At 41.6% G+C, this 23,608-nt stretch overlaps 2 protein-coding genes across 4 annotated transcripts in view; one reads left to right on the forward strand and one right to left on the reverse strand.

Moving 5' to 3' along the window:
* PM20D2 (peptidase M20 domain containing 2) overlaps positions 1 to 23,608 on the forward strand; it is a 242,824-nt gene that overhangs the window by 217,635 nt on the left and 1,581 nt on the right. Inside the window, exon 8 of one of the 3 annotated variants that reach the window (XM_030555925.1) lies at positions 12,387 to 12,471. The exons of 1 other annotated variant lie outside the window; for it this stretch is intronic. The gene's annotated coding sequence lies outside the window, so the exon portion shown is untranslated. The remainder of the gene's footprint in view (positions 1 to 12,386; positions 12,472 to 23,608) is intronic. One more of the 3 variants, XM_030555924.1, reaches the window with a different exon arrangement.
* The window catches only part of GABRR2 (gamma-aminobutyric acid type A receptor rho2 subunit), a 61,697-nt gene that overhangs the window by 17,044 nt on the left and 21,045 nt on the right, over positions 1 to 23,608 (reverse strand). Inside the window, exon 3 of the mRNA XM_030555918.1 lies at positions 1,223 to 1,290. Within this exon, the coding sequence (XP_030411778.1) occupies positions 1,223 to 1,290 (68 nt within the window). The remainder of the gene's footprint in view (positions 1 to 1,222; positions 1,291 to 23,608) is intronic.

Raw genomic sequence — 23,608 nt, forward strand, 5'->3', positions numbered from 1 at the left:
CTTTCAGTTCTTATTGCTGGAGGAAATTATAAATTGTTTTGTATTAGATAGGATACAAAGCAAGCTGTCCTCAGCAGTATGTTTAATACTGTAACTACAACCTAAATGGAAAAATTCTAGCTTTAGGTGTGATCTTCAGTTTTTCAAAAGGGAAAATGGCTTGTTTTCTCATTTTGTGATATGCCCCCTTATACAGCAAAGCCAGAATGATGGTGGCACAAAAGGACTACAGGACAGTAATATTAACAGTTTGTATTAAAGACACAAATATTGTAGAGTTTAGATGTTAAGCTAAAACCCTGTCTTTAGCCCTGAAGATTATGCCTAGACTCCACACTCCATGATACATGAGAGTTACAGTGAAGAAGGAGATGAAGGGAGAGTGAAAAGAGAAGATTCCCTCTTTTTTCTCCTCCTTTCCTGTTTTCTTTTTCTCTCTCATCTTTTTGCTCCATCTTTCTCCCGCACATGGAAGCTAAAGCAGGAGACTCAGAGGATAGCTCTTTCACATACACCTTTTACAGCCAGTAACACTTATTAGTTGATATTTGGATCCACATTTCTTTCCTTTTTAAAAAACACAGTAAGACTATATTACAACTGAATTTAGTGCTGTTCCTAAGTTCTGGAGTGACCGCACTGGTAACTGAAATCTGGTTATCCATCACAAATTCAGAATAGATAGAGGCAAAGTCCATTCTGAATTGGACAGACTGCCTCCAGAGATGAGAAGGTAGGAAACAGCTTGTTTTGATTTATTATATTAATTAGTTCTTCTAATGTACTTCACAGATCCATACATTTAAGAATAGATTTTTTGGTTCCACAATAAATTTAAAAATAAGTAAGGCTTTCATGATCCTCACAAGAGTTATTATAGCTACCTGAACCCAAGTGACATGAATTCCAGTACATGGTACAATGAAATGAGCACAGCAGGCAATTGTTCATATTCCTGACTCCTGCATATCAACCAAGATCATGCTCATTTTCTTTTCAAGGTCTTTGTTCCCTTGCAATTTTAATCATTTTTATCTCAAGTCCTCATGATGACTCTGAACAGTGTCTACCTTTATTAAGACTTTAGTTCTGATTATAGGCCTTTCAAAATTGCTAAAAGTTGTTTTTACTGCATTTGCCTGCATCTGATAGATAAACTGAAACCCAGATATGGGACTTATCCTGACTAGGAATAATCAAGGCTTAAAAGAGTGTTACGTACCATATCGACCTCAGAAATACTGTCCAAGCTTTCAACCTGTACATCCACCCCAACAGGAATGGCAGGACCTGTAGTAGAATGAGAGTTAGACATTTAAATACTATCCCTTTATATCATCTGACTTTAGTTACCTTTATAAAATAGTGTTCAAACCATTTTTGGGCCAATGTCGTAATTTCTTGTATCTGTGGTTCCTTGGCGAGACAGCCAAGATAATAATCCCAATATCTTTTTTTTCCCTTTGCATGTCTCCAGCACTGACTCTACTTGTGTACGGCTCATCCATAGTGGGGGTGAAGCATTTTAGAAAGGTTCCTAATGCAGAGCTAGCCCATTATAAATCTTAGTTCTTTATAAAGAAATCCTGATGAAGATACAGGACAATAAGAGGAAGAAACCACAATCCTTGAGATTTCACTTTGCTGATAACAAAAGAAATGAAAAACAAACAAACTAACAAACCTTACAATGTGACAAGCTCCATTCATCTTGTGTGAATTTTTGAGAGCTCTGTCATTTTCTGGTCTCAAATTGCCATGTGTTTCTTTGATTATTAAATAACAGTCACTTTAAAAAGTTTTCATAGTCATTCCAAAATGAACAGCCAGATAATCCACAAAGGATAAATAAGCATGAAATCATTCTACAATAAAAGCAAACTCCCTTGCTACTAGAAACGATACCATTTCCACAGTGGACAATTACTCTCATAGGGCCAAATCCTGCTCATTTTACTCATATTCCATTTTACATCCTATTTTTTAAACAGATTTTTCTTTCTCCTCTTCTCTCATTCCTTTGTCCATTGTGGACAATCTCTCCTCTCCCTCCTTTTTCCAGTCTCTCCTAAACTGAATTTGAATTCATAGAAGTTCAATCTGAATCAAACTTTCAGTATTCAGGTGTGCTTGAAGTTAAGTAAAAAGTGCTCACTTGTCTCTAATTTGAAGTCGTTATCATTATGCAGTTGTTTTAGTTGTGTTTTAAAGAATCTGATGTTGTTGCAAAGCAATATCTTGTAAGCTGTTCCAGGCAAGGGCTGTGACACCTTCATGTTTTGTATAGTACCTAGCTCAATGGGGGACCCTGATCCTGACCTGTAAGTGCTACTTTTACATCAATATTAAATAATAATATAATGACATCATCATGAATACTAATTCCAATAGCAAGCACTTTAAATAACATACATTTACCAAGACAGCTAGAAAACCTCCATTCTGAGATTCCAATAGGGCTTCTAGCTTACAAGGTATCATCTACCCTACTGCCATTTCTGCTGTGGTACACGGCCTCCAACATCTGTTTGGGGGCAGGGATTGGATAAAACATTATATCCATTTCTGTTGTAGAAAAGGGGAGTTCACACACAGCAGCAGGTGCTTCAGTAGGATAAGTCAGCACAGTATCAGCAGGGCATGAATCTAGGCCGATTACCATGACTGGGCCACCTGCACTGATATTGCCAGTTCTTTGACATATCCCACTGTGGTACAATACAGTGCAAGGGCAGGGTTAAAGGAGCACTGCAAGTGACATAGCTCATCTGTTCCATTTATATTGCTGCAGCCTGCTGCATTCATGCAGTTTTTCAGTAGCCATGCTGATCTGGAGAAGTATAGCAGCAGTCTGAGAAATATTAGCCTGACTGAGTTACTGAATGTGCTAATAAGGATTCCACATTGGGACAAAAACACGTGAGGTGGAATTTCAAGTATGTGTTTTGGGCTTGATCCAGAAAGGTGCTGAGCAGTCTGACCACAACCAGCAACATACTTCAACATGTGCTTATCTCTAAGCATTTGAGTGGGCCCATTAAAGCAGAAGGTACTTTGGTCCTGCCTACTGTGTTGAGGGGTTGCAAACAGATCCATGTAGTTGTGGATCCACTAGCCACACATGCCACTCACTCCCCCTCTCCACAACTTGCCTTCCTCAAACACATTTCATGAAGCCATAGAGGTGCCCCTACATATGACAGCTGCATGGGGTGAGGAACACACTGCACAAGCTCCCCACAGAATCCCAGCTTGCAACTATACTGGTTTTCATAGAATCATAGAACTGGAAGGGATCTCGAGAGGTCATCTAGTCCAGTCCCCTGCACATATGGCAGGACTAAGTATTATCTAGACCATCCCTGACAGGTGTTTGTCTAAACTGCTCTTAAATATCTCCAACGATGGAGATTCCACAGCCTCCCTAGGTAACTTATTCCAGTGCTTAACTACCCTGACAGTTAGGAAGTTTTTCCTAATGTCCAACCTAAATCTCCCTTGCTGCAATTTAAGCCCATTGCTTTTTGTCCTGTCCTCAGAGGTAAACAAGAACAATTTTTCCCTCCTCCTTGTAACAATCCTTTCTGTACTTGAAAATTATCACGTCCCCCCTGAGTCTTCTCTTCTCCAGACCAAACACATCCAATTTTTTCAATCTTTCCTCATAGTCATGTTTTCTAGACCTTTAATCATTTTTGTTTTCCTCGCTGGACTTTCTCCAATTTGTCCACATCTTTCCTGAAATGAGGCGCCCAGAAATGGACACAATACTCCAGTTGAGGCCAAATCAGGGCGGAGTAAAGCAGAAGAATTGTTTCTCATGTCTTGCCTATAACACTCCTGCTAATACATCCCAGAATGATGTTTGCATCTAGGTTGTATTTACATAGTTTGTTTATGAGAAGGTCCTGCAAGACAGTATCAAAAGACTTACTAAACCGCTTCCCCCACCCCACAAGGCTTGTTACCCTGTCAAAGAAAGCTGTCAGGTTGATTTGACACCATTTGGTCTTGACAAATCCATGGTGACTGTTACTTATCACCACCTACTTTTGTTGTCTTATGGGCCCTGGTGATGGGGCAAGGGAGGATTTAGGTTTTATGAAGAGGGAGTCATTAAAGGTGGAAGGGCATGGCGCAGATTTTATTCATATTTGAAGGTTTAAATGTGCGTACAAATGAATAGAAACAACGTAAGTGCCTAATGTCATTGGAATTAAGCAACTACGCAAGCCCAGTTCAGTGACAGTATGGTGGTGAGGAGCCAAGAAGCCCTGTGAGCCCCAGTTTCCAAGCTCCCAGTCTCCCTAGCTCATCTGACAAGCTGTCACAGAGCCAGGAAGCCTGGGAAGGGGGGACAGGAAACTTTTAAAATTCTGTTTTGGTTCTTCCAACATGAAACTTTTTGAAAATGTCCCTCCCATGGGAAATTTTGCAGATCTGGTTTTTGACTCTGATTTGTAATTAATTCCTTTTTTTTCTGAATGAGAAATTTTCCATGGGAGGGAAATTCCAGTTCCTGCACAGCTGTAGTGGCAGCACTGCTCAGGCAAGTTCATCTGCCTCTTAGTTAAGAAGAAAATATCTTGGATGAAATCTCTGCATATGTGAAGGCAAACCCATCCCTATATTGGAAACAGAGACAGTGACTGTGCAACTCAAGCATTTATTTTTGTTTCAGAATCACCCCAGAATTCAAAATGCACTTAGATGGAGTATAACTTTAATAGCTGACAAATCCCTGTCTAGCACAACGGGTCATTTCCTTTGAAAACAAATGGGAAAAACTTCCCAGATTATAAATCTGCCTACATTAGACTTTAAAAAAAGACAGACGTGAGAAGATTAGTGAATAGACTGTTCTCTAGGTCAGTTACTCCCAAGCTGTGGTCTGTAGATACTTGGTGGCCCATGCAGAGCTGGCTCTCCTTGTTTCCAGCTGCTGCATTTTATTGAAGACAGATAGGAACACATAAAATTATTTCTTAATATTACTTTGCAAACTGAGAGATTTATTTAGTGGCTATTGGGATGTTAAGGTGAATGGAAGGTGAGGCAGCCCACAAAATCTAAAGTGAGAGTGGAGTTGTTCAGACTATGAGTGCACATACACTGGGAAAACCTGTACATGTTTTTCTGCCCCAGTGTAGGTCCACTGGTGGTAGCGACAGTGGAAGCTGTAGAATAAGTGAGTGGCAGGTAATATTTCCATTGTTGCTACCATTGATGGGGCTGAAAAATTAATTTTCCTAATGTAGACAAGGCTTGAGAAATTGTTTAAGAACCCTTTCTCTAGGTCTACCTGTTTAATTAGTGTGAGCATTGTTCACCACTGAAAAAACAGGACTAGATGGTGAGTAGCAAATCAAATAAGTGCATGCCAGCTAAGAAGATCCCTACAGCTGTTGCTGATCCTACTGTAGCATTTGCCCACACACCAACCACTACGTTTACTGTGGGCTGGGAAAGAATTCATCAGTGGGAGCAAACGTGGCACAATCATACCATTTTCTTTTCAGATCTATTTTCACTGTTTTCCTTTTTTAAGCTCTACTTCTTGTCATATATTTTCCTTTGGTTTCCTTCACACTCTTTGAGGTCCTGCTGCTGACTGCTTAAGGCTGTTAAATTAATAGTTCACTACATGCAATAGGAACGTGTGTCCACTAGAAACTAATCAGCCTTGTTAATCATCAACTCATTTCTCATATACTGCCATAGTGAAATTTTATAAAGTTCTATTTTTGGTAAACTGTAATGGGGACTTCATTTTTTTTTAAGTGCAAGTACTGTATAAATCAGCAGGTTTTAGTATTTTACTGTTCATTCAGCCTCTTCAATTGACTGGCTGTGGAGTCTAATAAGGTGAAATCAGTCAATTAACTTGTATCATACATGTGGCATTTTAATACGCTGATTTCCCATTTGAAGTTGTTTATACTGGGTTAAACCTTGGACATATCCACACCTTATTCAACTCTGTGATTATTTAGACTATCAAGTGATCTAAAATTATTAGCCATGTTACTATCAAAAAATGTTGAATATTAAGACAAACAACATCTTTATAACATTGTAAAGGAATGTTCCTTCTCAGTTAATTCCAGATCTCTTTAATAAGGTAGACTTTCAAGTAGTTAACAACATCTTATTTCTATTTATAACAAGGTCATTTTTGACTTGCAGTAAAATCAGTGGGGTAGAAACACAATTGTGGTATTAGCCATTATATAACATTAATGTTGTGTATTTGGTTGTCATGGTTTTTGTTCCTATGGCAACTGAGTTAGATTATTAGGGGATAGCCCAGCCAGCTTCGGCCAGTTAGGTGAGCTCTGTGTCTATAAATAAATGGTGGTTTTGTTAGCTGTCTGCTGTCTGGCCTCAAGTGATTTCTTCCTAAACCGACTGCCCCCAAGGATATAACAAGTGGCAACGAGGATGGGATTCTGGTGCTGCTCCAGTAACAGAAGGAAGTAGAAGTCAAGGTAAAGAACAAACAAACAAAAAAACTGCTTGTTTGCACTGACTGTGAAAGTGAAACTAAAAATCATGGCTACTCTGACTGGGCCACTGGAACCTTTTGATGAGAATATAGTGCAGAGGCATGTGTATAGCGAGCGTTTTGAGCTTTTTGTTATTGCAAATGACATTACAGAAGCGAAGAAGGTGCCAATATTCTTAAGTGTTGTAGGGGCTAAAACCTACTCCCTGCTACGCAGCTTACTACACCCTGTTAAGCCTGAGACTAAATCTTACAGTGACGTCGTGGAAATCCTGGGGTCCCATTTTTCCCCAAAACCACTGGTAATTGCTGAAAGATATTGGTTCCACAAAAGAGACCAAAAAGAAGATGAAACAGTTGTACAATTTGTAGCAATTTTAAAAAAGCTAGCAGAACACTGTGAATTTAAAGAGATGTTGAATGATGCCCTACGTGACAGGTTAGTGTGTGGCCTCTACAGTGAAGCTACACGGAAGTGCCTACTGACAGAGGCTCAGCTTACATTACAGAAGGCTGTTGATATTGCTGTCTCCATGGAACTGGCTACAAGGGAGGCGCAATACATTGGTGCATCCCCTAGGGTGCAAAAAGTGTCACAAGAACCTACCCACAAAACTGTGCAGAGTCAAGAATGTTATCGTTGTGGTAAGCCAGGTCACAAGGCATCAGAATGCTGGTGTAAGGACCTGGTGTGTCGACACTGTGGCAAAAAGGGACACACTGAGTGTGCCTGTAAACAAAAGAAAAAGAGGTCTGTGGTCTGGCCGACAAAAAGAGGAACCCTGAGTACCCTAGAGCAGACCCAGGATGATCAAAGTGACACCTCATCGCAAGAGGAAGTGCCACTGCATGTTTTGTCTTTGGCGGTGGGCTCACATGAATACTGAGTAACCCCGTTGTTGGATGGCAAACCTATACGCATGGAACTGGACACCGGTGCAGCCGTCTCACTGGTCTCCAAGACTGTGTATAAGGAAAAGCTACAGCATTTTCCGCTTAAGGCAACAAAAACTGTTCTGAAGACGTATACGGGAGAAGCTGTGCCCATGTTGGTGGAGCTCAATGGACAGGCTGCTAAATTGCCACTGTTTGTGGTGAGAGGTAACTACCCAGCCTTAATGGGTAGGTCTTGGCTTGGAAAGATTCAGCTGAACTGGGCAGAAGTGCACCAGATTACTAAAGAAGAAACCAGTTTAACCCCTATACTAAGGAAACATGCTGCTGTTTTTGGAGATGATTTGGGAAGTATGAAGGGAATCACTGTGACATTGAACATTAAACCTGACAGTTCACCAAAATATCTGAAAGCCCAAACTGTGCCATATGCCATCAGGCCAAAAGTTGAAGCAGATCTGGAGCGCCTGGTCACCAATGGAGTCCTAATATCAGTTACCCATAGCTCATGGGCCACTCCTATCATTCCAATAGTGAAGAAAGATGGCTCTCTCCAGATTTGCGGTGATTTTAAAGTCACTGTCAACCCAGTGTTGTGTGCAGAACAATACCCGCTTCCCCGCATTGATGACCTCTTCGCAGGCCTGGCTGGGGGACAAAAGTTCAGTAAGATTGATCTGAGTCAAGCATATTTACAGATGCTCTCTGATGAAAAGTCCCAAGAGCTGTTGACTATTGTGACTCATAAGGGGCTTTATTGATACTGTCACCTACCCTTCGGATTAACGTCTGCTCCTGCCCTGTTCCAGAGGGCTATGGACCAGATCTTGTGTGGCTTGTCAGGAGTTCAGTGCTATCTGGATGATATCCTGGTCACTGGAAGGAATGAAGAGGATCACTTAAAGAATTTAGAGGCTACCCTACAAAGACTGGAAGAGTATGGCCTATGAGTTTGCAAAGACAAGTGTGAATTCTTCAAGCCCCCTGTTGAATATTTGGGACACATCATTGATTCTGCAGGTCTTCATAAGGCCCCTGCAAAAGTTAAAGCTATTGTGGAGGCTCCCCCACCTCGAAATGTAAGCCAGCTGCGCTCGTTTCTAGGACTACTGAACTATTATGGAAAGTTCATCTCACAGTTAGCCACACTGCTAAAACCACTTCATGAGCTCCTGGGGCAGAACAACGCCTGGAAGTGGACTGAAGCCTGAGATGTTGCATTTAACAAAGCTAAGGATGCATTGCTAAATTCTGAAGTTCTAATGCACTTTGATCCATCCTTACCCCTACAATTGGCCTGCGATGCCTCCCCTTATGGAGTGGGAGCAGTCGTGTCACACATTATGCCTTCGGGAGAAGAGAGACCTATTACTTTTGCTTCATGCACTTTAAGCAAAGCAGAAACTAATTATGCCCAAATCGAATGTGAGGCATTAGGAATTGTTTTTGGAATTCGGAAGTTTCATCAGTACCTGTTTGGGCAAAAGTTTAGTCTTCTCACAGACCATCAACCTCTGACGTCAATTTTTGGACCCTACACAGGCCCCATTAGCTGCTAGTCGTATGCAACGCTAGGCATTGTTACTTTCAGCACACACATATGAAATCAAATATTGGAAATCCACTCCACATGGCAAGGCAGATGGCCTCTCAAGGTTGCCTTTGCCGGTCAAACATCAAGATAGTGCCCAAAAGAAATCTTCTACTTTGAACAGGTAGAGAATACACCCATCACTGCTACTCAGATAAAGAAGGCAACTCGCATTGATCCAGTATTGTCCCAAGGTATGGACCTGGTGATGCATGGAAAATCTCAATAAACCTCTCCGGTCTCACCTGATCTTGTTACCTACAAGTCCAGGAGGACAGAGTTATTGGTCCAATCTGGTTGTTTGTTGTGGGGGAGACGTGTCATTATTCCACCACCACCGAGATCACAGATGTTAAAACAGCTACATGCCGGTCACTGTGGAATAGTGCGCATGAAGGAAATTGCACGAAGCTATTTCTGGTGGCCTGGATTGGACAGTGCTATTGAAGAGAAGGTAAAAGCTTGTATGTCATGTCAGAGTGTGAGGAATGCACCCCAGTGGGCACCCCTACACCCATGGGACTGGCCTGAAAACCAGTGACAACGTATTCACATTGACTTCGCTGGCCCCCTTGAAGGAAGCATGTTCTTGGTGGCAGTAGATGCCCATTCTAAATGGCCAGAAGTCTCTATAATGCAGTCCACTACTGCAAAGAGTACTATCCAAAAACTACGGAGACTCTTTAGTTGTTTCGGTCTGCCAGAACAACTTGTGAGCGACAACGGACCGCAGTTTGTAACTCAGGAGTTTCAAAATTTTATGAAGGCAAATGGGATACACCACATCACGTCAGCCCATATCATCCATCCACCAACGGATTAGCTGAAAGATTTGTGCAGACAATGAAACACGCTTTGAAATCAGCAAGGGGACAACACTCCATTCAAAAGCGTCTGGATACCTTCTTACTTTCCTACAGAAACACACCTCATGCTACGACCCAGGCATCCCTGGCCTTTCTAATGATGGGACGACAGCTGCGCACTTGCTTTGATCTGCTGAAACCTTCTGAACCCCAACAAATTGTGCAACATTAGCAGCAATATCAAGTCATCAGATGGGCACCCAGAGCAAAAGACTGAACCTTTAGCCCGAGACAGCCAGTTTTGACTCGGAATTATACTTCCAGAGCTAAATGGGCCCCTGCCACGATCATCACTCAAACAGGACCTGTTTCCTACACAGTCCGGACTGCAGAGAATCTTACCTGGCGGTGACATGTAGATCAGCTGTTGCCAGGTCATGCCAGTCCTCAGGACACATCTGCAGTTGAGTGGTCTGACTTCACCTCTTCCGGTGAGACACCGAATCACGAATCACCTGTTCCTGACTGTTCTCCTCCATTACTGCCGGCAGCTCAGATACCCCTTTGCCCAGCATGAGCTGATACCACCTCCTCACCTGTTCGTGCTGCGGACCCTGAGCCCATGGTGCTTTCAGGTGCAACAACACCAGAAGTTCACCGTAATCCATCTAGAGACAGAAGGCCTCCTCATCGGCTGGATCTTTAGCTAGGGCGAACCCACGGTTATGGGGCAAAATAATCCCCAGGGTTTAGCCAGGAATGGAGGCAGTCTACCCTCCTTCTCTAGTCTAGTGTGTATTTTATTTAGGGGATGTTCTTATTAGGGGGGAAAGAATATGTTGTGTATTTGGTTGTCATGGTTTTTGTTCCTATGGCAACTGAGTTAGATTATTAGGGGATAGCCTAGCCAGCTTCGGCCGGTTAGGTGAGCTCTGTCTGTAAATAAATGGTAGTTTTGTTAGCTGTCTGCCTCAAGTGATTTCTTCCTAAATCGGCTGCCCCCAAGGATATAACAACATTCATTAATATCTCTTCTTTGCTCAAACATGTAAGGATGCTATACTGTGGGCCATGGTATGAAAGAATAATAATAGTCTTTTATTAATTCCCTTGATATCGTTGGATAGACAGCATGCATTCACTATAACAATATTCATTTAGTTGACCCTGTGATATGTCTCTCCAGTCTGTTTGTTAGAAAAGATTGCTGCTCTGAGTATGACAGTAAGGAAGTCTCTTAAATTAATTCATTTTCTTATACACAGCTTTATGCTGAACCTTATGTGAGCAGAATAACTAAGTGCCATAGGGATTTAGACCTGACACAGAAGCAGGCACAATAATATTACATTAGATGACATGGCAGAAGGGGGGATTATAATATATTAAACTGTTGGTGTCTGACTTTCAGAAAGCCTTAATCCAGACAGCAGTGAAATGATTTAAATTAAATATCTCAAAGATCAAGTTATTTTATGATCATGCAAATATATTTGGCTGTTGATACATCCATCCCTCAAGGTCTTTGTATATTCGGGGTTATATTGTGGCAAAGCTGCTTCCTTCACTGGGATCGTGCACAGCAGCAGGATTCCCTGGAGGCATTGTAGACAACTCAGCCAGAAAGACTCCAGGGACACAGAGCAGGCATGTCAACAACTGTCCCTATGTCCAACTCCCACATGCTCAGCTTTGCTGGCTATTGTGGAAGGGGGCAGGACCATGTCCCCAAACCCTTTGAAATTTCTAGGACCAACAGCAGCACTAGATTGTCCTTAGGGCAGAGGTGCAATCTGGCTTTTGCTGTGGAAAGCACTTATTATTTATTGTCACTAAATACATCCTCAGAGTAGATTCCATACTTTGCATACAAAGCTATGATGATTTAAATCAAATCACATCCACATGCTGCAGTTCCCAGGTGTGCCTGAACACAGAATACAAAAAAAAAAAAAAAAAAAAAAAAAAGAAAAGAAAAAGGAACAGCAGCTGGGAGGAAAGGGAACGTAAATTCACATTTGCCCCGTTCCCTTGAAAATGAAATGATAGTGCTGCACTCTAATGTTGTATCATCTTTTTCACTTTTGTGCATCCAGGGCTCCGTTTTGCACTGAGATAAATGGCGCTTATCATAGTGCAAGGGCAACCCCTAACGGTTCAATCTGTTGTGTGTTTGAACATTACAAAACCCAAAATAAAGACATCCCCTCTCTGGGTGATCAGTTTAAAGATGGACACATTCGGGAGTCAGGAGGAGGGGAGGACTGAGATTGGTTTTATCATATTCTTACATCGATGACTCTTTTTGCTTCCTTCCACCCCCATAGTTAAGTAAGAGCAAGATCCTGAGGTAACAATAAAAGAGTGAATGGAATAGTTAGAGAGGAAGAAGAAAAAGAAAAATAATTAAACCTGCAAGCCCAAATCCTGAGGTCCTTATCTCAAATATTACTGAGGGAAAGTCTGAGTAAAATTGACTTCAATTACTTCTATTGACTTAAGTAGAAATGTTTACTCTGCTTTTCACAGACAGATTCCTACTGAAGTCAATGGCGATTATCATTGTTTTTCTTCTTTTCCTTCTCTTCAGCACGTGTGCGGAGCTGAGGTTATGAGAAAATGAAGGAGATGGGAGCCTGCAGGAAAGCACAAGCATATGGAGTGAGTGAAACGAGGTGATGCATAAGAGGAGTGAAGATACAGATAAGGGGAAGCTGGAGGTGGGGTAGCAAAGAGGTGAAGAATAGTACAGAAATGCAGATGGTGTGGTTAGTTTGATTTAGCAGCAGGGAACTAGTGAAATTAATCAAATGGGTATGAATTCCCATATAGCCTGCACTCCAATTTATAAGAGAGAAATAGGAATTATTATTAATTAATTGTATTATTATAGCCCCTAGAAGCCCTTATCATGGACCTAGATCCCACTGTGCTAAACACTGTACAAACGCAGAGCAAAGGATAGTCCCTGCCCCAAAAGAGCTTACAATCTAAGTATAAAACAAAAGACAACAGATGGATACAGACAGTCAGATGGTAGAGCACCAGAAATCAATGAGACATTACTCTTCATCAAGACAGGTGGTGTTCTCAGCACACCAGTGGCCTAACCTTTGTCAAGTGTTTTGTGGGCATCATGGCCAAGGAGAGTTTTAAGGGTGGGATTTGAAGGAGGATAATGAGGTAGCTTTGTAGTTGTTTATGGGGAGCTCCTCCCAAACATGAATGGAGCTTGGAAGAAAGCATGAAGGTGCTTTCTGAAAATGTAAGAAGTGAGTGATGGAAGAAGGCATCATGGGCTGATTGGAGGTTGGAGTCGCCACCTCAGTAACAAATAACAGATGATAGGTAGATTGGGAATAGGCCATAAAGGGCCTTGAAAGGGAAGGCAAGTAGTTTATGTCTGATGTGACAGAGAAGGGGGAGCCAGTGGAGGGATTCAATGGGGTGGGGTTGATATGGTGGGCTAGGAAATTATTTTTGCAGCAGGATTCTGAATGAAGACAAGAGGGGCGAGATTGTGTTTGTCAAGGCCAGAGAGAAGGAAGCTGCAGTAATTGAAACACGAGATACCACCACCCTGGACGATAGTTTTAGCTGTGTAGATGGATGAGAAAGGCCATATCTTAGATACGTTATGCAGAAAGAATCAGCAAGATTTAGACACAGACGTGTCTCTAGATCCTTGCATGCAGGCTGAGTCAAAGACCATGCCCAGGTTACAGGCTTAAGTGACAGGCAAGACTGTGGTGCCATCCACACATTTATTTTGCATATACTTTGTAATTTTCATTTAAATTCCCTGTCTCTCCATATCACTATGTAAATCGATACGCTACAGCGATTGTATGAGTAAAAATTACATGATATTTGTGCTCTGGAAAATGAAGTCTCACTGTACAATACTAAGAAATTTTAACAACAGATGTATATTTATTACCTATGTATACACACATGCCAGGCAAACATGTCTTTGATTAGTCTGAACACATTATCACCATATTTATAAATTGGGAAACCAATGCACAGAGAGATTAGATGATTTGTCCAAGACCACAGAAAATCTGAGGCAGAGATAGGAAAATAATCCATTGCATTTCTTGATTAAAAGCTCTCTATATAAAGAGATCTCATTAACAGGAAAATTAGAACAAACATCCTGCAAAACCCATTGATTTCTTCAGCAGAGGGGATTGTTTATTCAGGCAATTACGTTAGCGATCATTGGCTTACAACACTCAATCCTCTGGTCTCCGTGTTATGAACATGCACCTGATACCGCTCAACTCTTCTCACTAAATTCCAGAGTGTGACAAGTGTGCAACAATCTAGAGCCACTTCCTTTTGTTGAATCTACCCATTTCCCTACCTGATATCAGAATCAGTATATTTCTGATTATCGTGGCAACATAATATGCAAAAAGTATATGTCATATTCTTGTCCAGTTCTTTGCCGTTATTTCTTCCCTATTTCAGGGCTTGAAAAAAACTCAAACAAAATGGATATGCATATCAATCTATAGTAGAGTAGTGAGAGTCTAAGAAACTGCATAGCAAAGCTGCCAAAGCCCATACACTAGTTTGGAAATCAGCTCTGGTTGTTAGATTAACTGTGTGCCTTGAATTACCCACATAGATTTATGTTACTTAATAACCAGTTCTCACAGTCCTTCCATGGTAGATGACACTCCAATACCTAAAGCCATATGAACTTCCCACAGGCTGATTTTAACTAAATCCCAATTTTCTTTATGCTGGTTTACAAGTGCCAAAAATTCAAGAATTCTGCATGTGAAGCTGTAAGGCAAAACTAACATATAGCAACACCTCAAGTCTTTCTGACTGTAGGATTTTTGCTTATGGCTCTTCAAAATTTAGATCAACGTACTTTTTTCACACTTAGTGAAGAATTGAATATTAATTACTTACAATATTTAAAGCAAAACAGAAATCCAGCAACAAATGCTCTCTTCAAACTGCAACTAACCCTGGGTATTCTTAAAGGTCAGTGTGGCTACAGAACATACTGTTGAATTAAACAGCTGTTGATCAGTCATAGAAAGATGTCAAGAGATTTTTGGTCTCACTAATCCTTGTGATCATTAGGAAACTGCTACATTTTTAAGCCTGTCTCTCTGCAAACTAAACTGTTCAACCACCAGGGCTCCAGATGCTTAGCCAAATTCCCCACTGACTGCCACTAATGAGGAGCAAACAAAGAAAATCTCTCTATTGAAAGGGAGCTGGAGGAGGTGCAGAGCTGGGCGAGGATGAGCCCTCTTTCCCACCTCTCCCTCCCCCTCTAATGGGATCAGTGGTAATGCAAGGAAGGAAGAGGGCTTGTTCTGTGGTTATTGTATAATGTAATCTTCATTTAATACAAGAGTGCTACATTATTCAAACATATCAACTACACCTGTAGCTTAATACCCTCAATACCTATGACAGGTCTACACTAGAAGTGCTACACTGGCTGCACCACTGTAGCACATCTGGTGAAAATGCTCTATGCAGACAGGACAGTTGGCATAATTACTCCATCTCCAAGAGAGGCAGAAGCTATGTCGTCGGGAGAGTGTCTCCTGCTGACATAGCACCGGCGTGAACAGCGCTTAGGTCACTGTAACTTGTGTCACTGGGCGGAGTGTGTCTTTTTCACACCCCTGAGCGACGCAAGATAGATCGACCTAAGTAGTAGTGTAGACTTGCCCCTACATGTCTATAACTCTGGACAAAATTTTCAAACTTGGGTGCATAATCCACATTCAGGCACCTAACTCATCTGGGGCCATGTCAACATAGATGTTCTTAGCACAACTGGGCACTGAGCCCAACTGGGGTCCATGGGCACTATTGCAATACAAATAGTAGCAACCAGGAAGTACCCTGATTTTCAGAAGTGTTGGGCACCTTTCATTCTCATCAGGGCTGGCTCCAGGTACCAGCCCAGCAAGCAGGTGCTTGGGGCGGCCAAGGGGAAGGGGCGGCACGTCGGACTCTTTGGCCGCAATTTGGCGGCGGGTCCTTCACTCCCTGTCGGAGGGAAGGACCAGCTGCCGAATTGCCGCCGACGGCAATAGAGCTGATCACGGCTTTTTTTTTTTTTTTTTTTTTTTTTTTTGCTGCTTGGGGCAGCAAAAACCTTGGAGCTGGCCCTGATTCTCATTGAAGTAAATGGGAGCAATAATTCATGTGAGCTTGCTCCTGTGAATAAATTTATTCATGTGCTTAAGTGTTTGCAGGATTGAGATTCAAGACCTAAGGAGAAGCTTGGGGTCTTGGCATGCAAACACTTAATGTGCTAAATTTACCGAGCAGTCTCATTGACATCAGTGGGGCTCCTCAAGTGACTAAAGTTTAGCATGTGCACAAGTGATTGCAGAATCAAGGCTTTAAGTTTGCACGTCTGCTCCTTTGTGTTGTTGTGTTTAAGGATTTTGTTTGGGTCTGGCTGTAGCATGCTTATGATGCGCTGTGAGCCACTGGGCTTTTTGAACAATTGAAACATTTATAAACAAGTAGCTTAAAGAGCCCTGGAGTGTCTTAGTGCTACTTTCATAGCCCTCTAATTCATCTTAAAACCAATTTTTCTTGACGCTACCCCTGAAACAATGGCCGTGCTCATTTTTTTTAATGATGCAACTCGGCTGAAACACAAGGGTTTGTAAGAGACCATGAGATTCTCCTTGATAGACACTTGCTTTGCACCTTCAGAGATCTGGGTTCAACTTCTGAGTTAGGTCAGAATTGAAAAACAAGCGTTGATTTCATCCCAGATTGTGTACATCACAAAACCATGTCACACTTCTGACAACATGCAGTGGCTGTTAAACCAGGTCCAGGATGGTAATAGTCGGAATAGCTGCAGCCCCAGATTAATTTAGCTGGCAAAGCTCTGTGGAGAAACGTATACAGCACTGTACTGTGCCTGGTTCATGAGCGCTAAATTCCCTACATTTCATTTTTAAAATGTTGATTGAATTTTGGAGCTCTGGAAAAATGCCAGATTAACAGTCCTGGAGACTGAATTCTGGGATTGGGAGCAGACCCTCATCTGGTGTCAATTGTTACAGCTCCAGCTATAAGCCAACAGATCTATCTATGTTAGGTATTATATGGCCCACGTTACTGTAATATCTGAGCACCCCAAAAGTGCTTAGGTGCCCAACTCCTATGGAAATCAATGGCAGTTAGGCACTAAAGGCACAGTTCCACTGTGATAGAAGCATGGCTGCTGCTGGCCCAGATCAGCTGCCTTGTGCTGGTGGGGGTCAGGCTGCAGAGCTAAAATTGCCTTGTAACTGTTTGGGCTTGGGCTCAAGCCTGGACTCTGAGGCCTATGAGTGGGAACGGTGTCAGAGCCCAGACTCCAGCCTTGGATTCATTCACAGAGCAGGGAAAGCAAGATGCCTCCAAGAGGCAATTTAATTAATCTGTTTCTAAAAACTCCAGACTAACTCCCTCCATTTATTTCAACTTCACACTGCTGGTCCTGCTTTATGAAATGCTTCCTACACATTGGGAGCGGGAAGAGAGAAGTGCTCAAAATTTGTAATTAATTTAAACAAAAATCAGCTTTTGCATCAAAATGTGTGAAATTTACCAGGTTTCAATGTGAAAACTGACATTTCACACACTCACAAAACGTTACCTAAAGAGAAATTTTGGGGCCACAAAATGGCCTTCACTAAAACTGTATTTTTTTCATGAAAAGTATTTATTGTTTTCACACAGCTCCAATTCAAGAGTAATCATTAATGTACAGCGGTAAAAATAACTGAGATTGACCTTCCAGCATCTGCATGTGTTTACTGCAATTTAGGGTTTCAGCATCTCCCGTCTCCAAACTGATCAGTGTAATGCTAAAGACTGTGGTATATGGCAACTGAATCAGATTTAAAACACACCACTGTATCTTCTCTGACTGCTGAATATATAGGCCCTGATACAGGAAGCTACTTAAGCACATGCCTGACTTAAAGCACAGGAACACTGACTTCAATGGGACTACTCACAGGCTTAAAGCGAGGCCCATACTTCAGTAACTGCTGAATGGGAACCAGGCAGACTTCCAGATGTCATGCTGGAGCTATCCTTGGAGTAGAACAAAACTTTTGTAGGATAGCTCAGAACACAGCATTTGACATTTGTATCACAGATTTTTTAAGAGCGAAAATGGGCCTGAACCACAAAGTTCTTATCTGGGTCTGAATATACCCAAAATTTGGGGAAGTTCAGATCTGGGCTTTTGGTTCAGTTTCTTATCCTGATGGAGTCCAACTACTAAATACAGATTCAAACAGGAACCTCATCACAAATGGCCTAAGTGGTATGCAACCTGAATAATGAATGGAACTCACTGAAGAGTAGGTAAAAAAATATGGAGCACCTCATTGTAGGTGAATCTGAAAGAAGCGAGGGAAAGTTCAGGTGTCTTATTCCCAGGGCATTGGGCTGTGATCCAAGGAATTGTTACTGAAATATCGGGTCTGCCTAGCCGAGAGCCAATAACAGCCTGGTTTGTCACTTGGGAAGGAAAACTCTGGAGGACCGAAAGACATTTTCAGATTAGTCTCGAGCTCCTTTTCTATGGGTCTCACTCACATCCTGGGACATCTTGTTGTATAAAACACCCTCTCTGGGATGCAGTTTAGAAGACACAAGGTTCAGGCCAGTTCTCTGAATAGAAGAGTTTTGTGCTGGGTACTCATGTGATATAAGCTACTGTGATTTTTTTTATGGATATAATCCTACTGAACGCCTTAGAAGATAGGAAGGAGTGGGCTGCATTGAAGTTGTCTGAAGTCAGTATTTGCAATCTGCTGTTCTGCCAGCTCCAAGATGAAGATTTTGTCATTTCCCTTTAATTTCAGACTCTGCCACAGAGTTCAAAAGCTCAGAGTCTGTCAGTTTTCTTTGATATCAGTCTCCTTCTCTTCACCTGCTTTTCAGTTGTTAAAATGAGATAGCAGCAGTGAACTGTGATGATGAAAATTCCACGGGTGACTAAAATCAGCTTGATACATCTTTTCTGACATGCATTTTGTAAGTTAAGTCTCATTCTGAGGCCAAAATAATGGCTATGCAAATAAGGTTCAGAGAGGAGTGAGAAGGAGTTGTAACACTTTATTATTATTTATACTGTGGTAGTAACTAAAGGCCTCCACAAAGGTAGGAGCCTTATTCTACTAGGTGCTGTACAAGCGTAGTTAGGGACAGAGCCTGATCTAAAGAGCTCACAGACTAAAAAGACACAAATGGAAGGCACTCAGGGCAATTGCTCAAATCATGAAAGAAAAAAAAAAAACCGGGAGGCCACAGTATAAAATCCGATGTGTCTGAGCTGCAGACCAGCCTTTGGTGATTCTGTACACCCTATAAACTCCTATTTATTTTTTGTTGGGTAAACCGCGTCCTTCCATAGTCTGTGCCTCAAGAAACTTAAGCTGAAGCCCCACTAGTACTTGAGCTTTAGTGGCACTTGAACTTCGGCCTCTGCCCCTCCCCAGCCAGATCAGTTAGCTCAGTGATAAAGCCACAGTTACCTCGAGCTAGAGATTTGTGTGTGCAGATGGGAGTTGGGTTAGGGTTAACATTCAAGTTATGCCTTGAACTAACAATGCTGTGGCAACATATGCTCTTAGTCTATGGGTTTGGTCTCGAGAGGCATTAAAGACAAACAAAACTGTGGGTGCTCAGCGCATGTGGGCTTAGCCCTAAAACAGATACAATCAATCAAGTTCAGACACAGGCTACATTCAGTAGGTTGAGTATCACTGTACTGGGGGGAAGAGAGGAGGGATTGTCTGTGTGTTTTCCCATTTTATTGCTAGATTATCATTGCAGAAGAAGTGAGTTTTACCCTAACCTTTGACACTAACCCTATGTGAGCCATTTATGCCTTCACTCACCCAGCTGTCCTTAGGTGCCGATAAAAGTGTTATTCAACAAGTGCAGCAAGATCTAGTTGACATTCTATATGGATAAGTATAACATAAAGCATTAGGTTGTTTCTCAGCAAAGGAGGTACAGCTATTTTGAGTATCAACTAAAGCTGCTTATTCACAGGCTCCCTGTAAAATATGAAACATCATAGATGAAATGCTTAAAATGGGTGTTTAAAGAAGAGAGCACAACTAAAACATTTACATAATCTTTAAGTATTAATATTTGTAAATAATACCTGAACATCTGCTGGCTTGAGCAAGGTCACTGGCATGGAGATAACTCCAAAAGGGTCAGAACAAATGCAATCTATTTTAGGATGGGAGGAGGCTGCATAGAACATTAGTAAAGCAACAATCTTTATCACTATCACTTTACCCAATAGCTGTCACTAATGGGTTGACATCAGGCAAGACTTAACTATGACAGTTGTGCTGTTAATAACACAGTTTACATAACGTCTGCTCTAGTGCTTTACAGTGACGACTTCTCTTGGATCTTCACCTTCCTTCTAATATTCTTCCCGAGTCTCTCCTCATATAACTCTTGCTCATTTTTCTCAGGTTTTACAAACATGCGACATGACACATGATTTCACTACAATCTAATACTACTGCCTAGGTTCCCCGTGAAATTCCCTGTGGATTTTGGCTGAGATGACAGTCATTTTCATTTGGAACATAAAGTTACAGGCCTGATTCAGAGTATGTTACTCTGCTTTTTCACCTGCTTCTTTTTACACTAAAGCTCCTTTACAACACTCTGGAAGTGTAAAGGGGCCTTACAGTGAACACAGGTTACAGTTACACCCATCTTTAAGGCCCCTTTATACTCCCTGAGCAGTACAAAAGGGCCTTAAATAATATGAGAATCAGGCCCCATTGACTTCAGTTTTACACTGGTATAACTCGGTTGGAGTAATGCTGTGGTGAATGAGGCCCTATGATTTTATTATGTATAACATTACATACAAAGTATCAGAGAGATAGTCGTGTTAGTCTGGAACTGTAAAAAGCAGCAAAGAGTCCTGTGGCACGTTATAGACTAACAGATGTATTGGAGCATGAGCTTTCGTGGGTGAATACGTCATGCGGGCTGATGAAGTGGGTATTCACCCATGAAAGCTTATGTTCCAATACATCTGTTAGTCTATAAGGTGCCACAGGACTCTTTGTTGCTTATTACATACAAAATATATCCAGTTAATTTACTCCTAATCTTTTTCTATATGATTTATTTTAGCACTAGAAATATACACAACAAGATTTTTTTTGATACCACAGGAACCTAAAAGATCCAGCTTGTCTGGTTGCATTTGATTTGTGTACATAGCCTATAGTCTAATATAATCTAATATAGCCTATAGTCTAATACAATTAAGCTGTTGCCAAGGTTAGTTCTTAGTCATGCACAGTTAAATCCTGTTCAGCTGCACCCATTTGCTGACAACCATTGTCAGTCTTGGGCAATTTTGCTAGTTCAAAGAAGGCCTTTGTGAGATGTCATTCTTTTCAGCAGAAATTACAGAAACATGGTCTCCCCACCCATTCCCCACCTCCCGCCAGGATGCTTTCAAAATCTCATCTCTGAAGCTGAAAGTGCAATTTTCTGAAATGTCTTCAAATGCAACTTCCAATAGTCTGCTCATTAAGTTGATGAACATTGGGTTGAAGTAACTGATTTTGCAAAGACTGCTTCAGGTTTTTAGGATTTTGCAGGATCCTAAAGATTGTATTTTTTTTAAATACTCTGTTAAAATGGGCAAAATATTTAAAATACACTGTATTAAAGTTACAAGAATGACAATGTAAACATGCCTTTATTTATTTGGGTGTCAAACATACAAAGAGACACCTCTCTCAGGCTCTGGGCACACAGATAAAATATTAAAAATACAATAAAAGACAGAAGAAAACACAATAGAACAATAACAGCAGGTCCCATAAAACCTAGAACTTCAGCACAACAAAATCTTGTCCTTCAGCCTCCTCAAGAACCTTCCACACCAAATGCATAGCAGTCCCACCAGAAAGAACATCTCCTGAAGATTACTTGATTCAGGCTATTTCAGACCAAGTGAAGAGAATGGATCCCAAAATAGAGGGCCTGTCTCAGGAGAATACCCCACCAGCTGCTCCCTCTCGTATAAAACAAGGAGATTCCAAGCCAAGCCCTACTCTTCATCACACTTGTAGCAGTATCATAAGAGCGCGAGCCAGTGCTGTACTGTCTACTTCAAGTGTTCAAAAATCATGAAGCTAGCTTGAAAATCCTAAGATTTTTAACAATAAAAGATGCTTAATTCTTTTTTATTTGCATTCCAGTATCTGAGCCTTTAGAGTGCACTTGCATCATGTGCTTTTCTTTGCTACCACAGTGACTAGAAGCTTACGGCTTTTTTCACCATGAAAGCAGAGATTCTCATGTAAACACATGATTTCAGAAGTTGGGGCTTTAAGTAAAACAGCAAATGTCATGAGACTCACAATAAAATCATGAGAGCTGGCAACACTCAACTAGGCAGGTCTCAGGCAATGTAAATGTAGGGCTTTTTAGGTCAAAATCAACACTTTCAACTCCATTAAGAAACCTCTAGGCAGCCAGTCAGTTCCAGAAGTCCAGGTCATGTACTCACAGTGACATATTTCACTTAACCAATGGGCTGCTGCATTCTGTACTCATTTCAGGTTTTGAACCGAGTTACAATATAGCATCTTCTTATACAATAGATTTGCTGGCTGAGTGTATCCTGAACTATTACTTGTAAACTGAGTAAATTTGATCTGGAATCATTGGGAGATAAACATGGATCCTACAGTGCCATTTTGCATTCTGTTTTGGGAATACAACCTTACTTAACGCATTTTTGTCTACTTTCTTTTGGACTTTTAAATAACATTTTAATATAATGCTGAATAATACGGCTAAGATTGCCAATCACTGCAGTCATAGCAAGATAGGAATATAGATTACAGGCAGCACAGCCTTTCAGATTGTGTGGTCTAATGTGAGCATGTGGTAAATACACATCCATGCTGGAGTTCTTTATCCTTGTTTCCTTTGGTAATAATGTGCCATGTTGTATAAGGAACGCCTGGCCCCTTCCTCCTAAATTATCAGTACAGTGTGTTTCCATTTTAAAGGCAGTTCACACAGCCATGAGTGTCTGAACTTCCCCTCCTCACTTCTGGGCAGGGCTGCCCGGGGGGTGGGGGGGCAAGTGGGGCAGGGCCCTCATGAGAATACAGTATTCTATAATATTGCAATTTTTTTTAAGGAAGGGGCCCCCAAAATTGCTTTGCCCCAGGCCCCCTGAATCCTCTGGGCAGCCCTGCTTCTGGGAGGGTCATTAGCAGCACAACCCCAAGTGGCTTATTTTTTCCAGTTTTAGCATTTTACTTCTGCCCTTTCATTTTCATCAATAGGGGGATCCATCCAACCCAAACCTTTCCGCACCAAAACACAGCCCTCTAGTGCTTGAGCTAAAGGAGAACTCCTGTAGCTATAGATAAGTAATAGGCTTGTTATAATCACTGAAGCCAGTCTTCAGAGGGGATACATCATTGCATGCATGCAGCCAGTGTTTTACACCACTGCTTCCTCCTTGGAAGCAGGAGAAAAACAGATAACCGGAAAAGTTGCTGTTCCAGAAGCAGTTACAGAAGAACTTCTACAGCTAAAAACCTTTACCTCTTGATCTCCCTCCTTTAAGGACTTGGCATAAGGAGGCGGAGGACTGATGCTGACTTACAGGGCTAGGGACTCAGTCTGAGCAGTGGAGCAGGGCAAAATACCGGAACATTCCTAGTTTTTAGGGACATGTGGTCACCTTAGCCTGGTAGCTGCTTGAAAGAGGACAGGATAGGC

This window comes from Gopherus evgoodei, chromosome 3 (assembly GCF_007399415.2).
Source record: "Gopherus evgoodei ecotype Sinaloan lineage chromosome 3, rGopEvg1_v1.p, whole genome shotgun sequence".
Taxonomy (NCBI): Eukaryota; Metazoa; Chordata; order Testudines; family Testudinidae; genus Gopherus; species Gopherus evgoodei.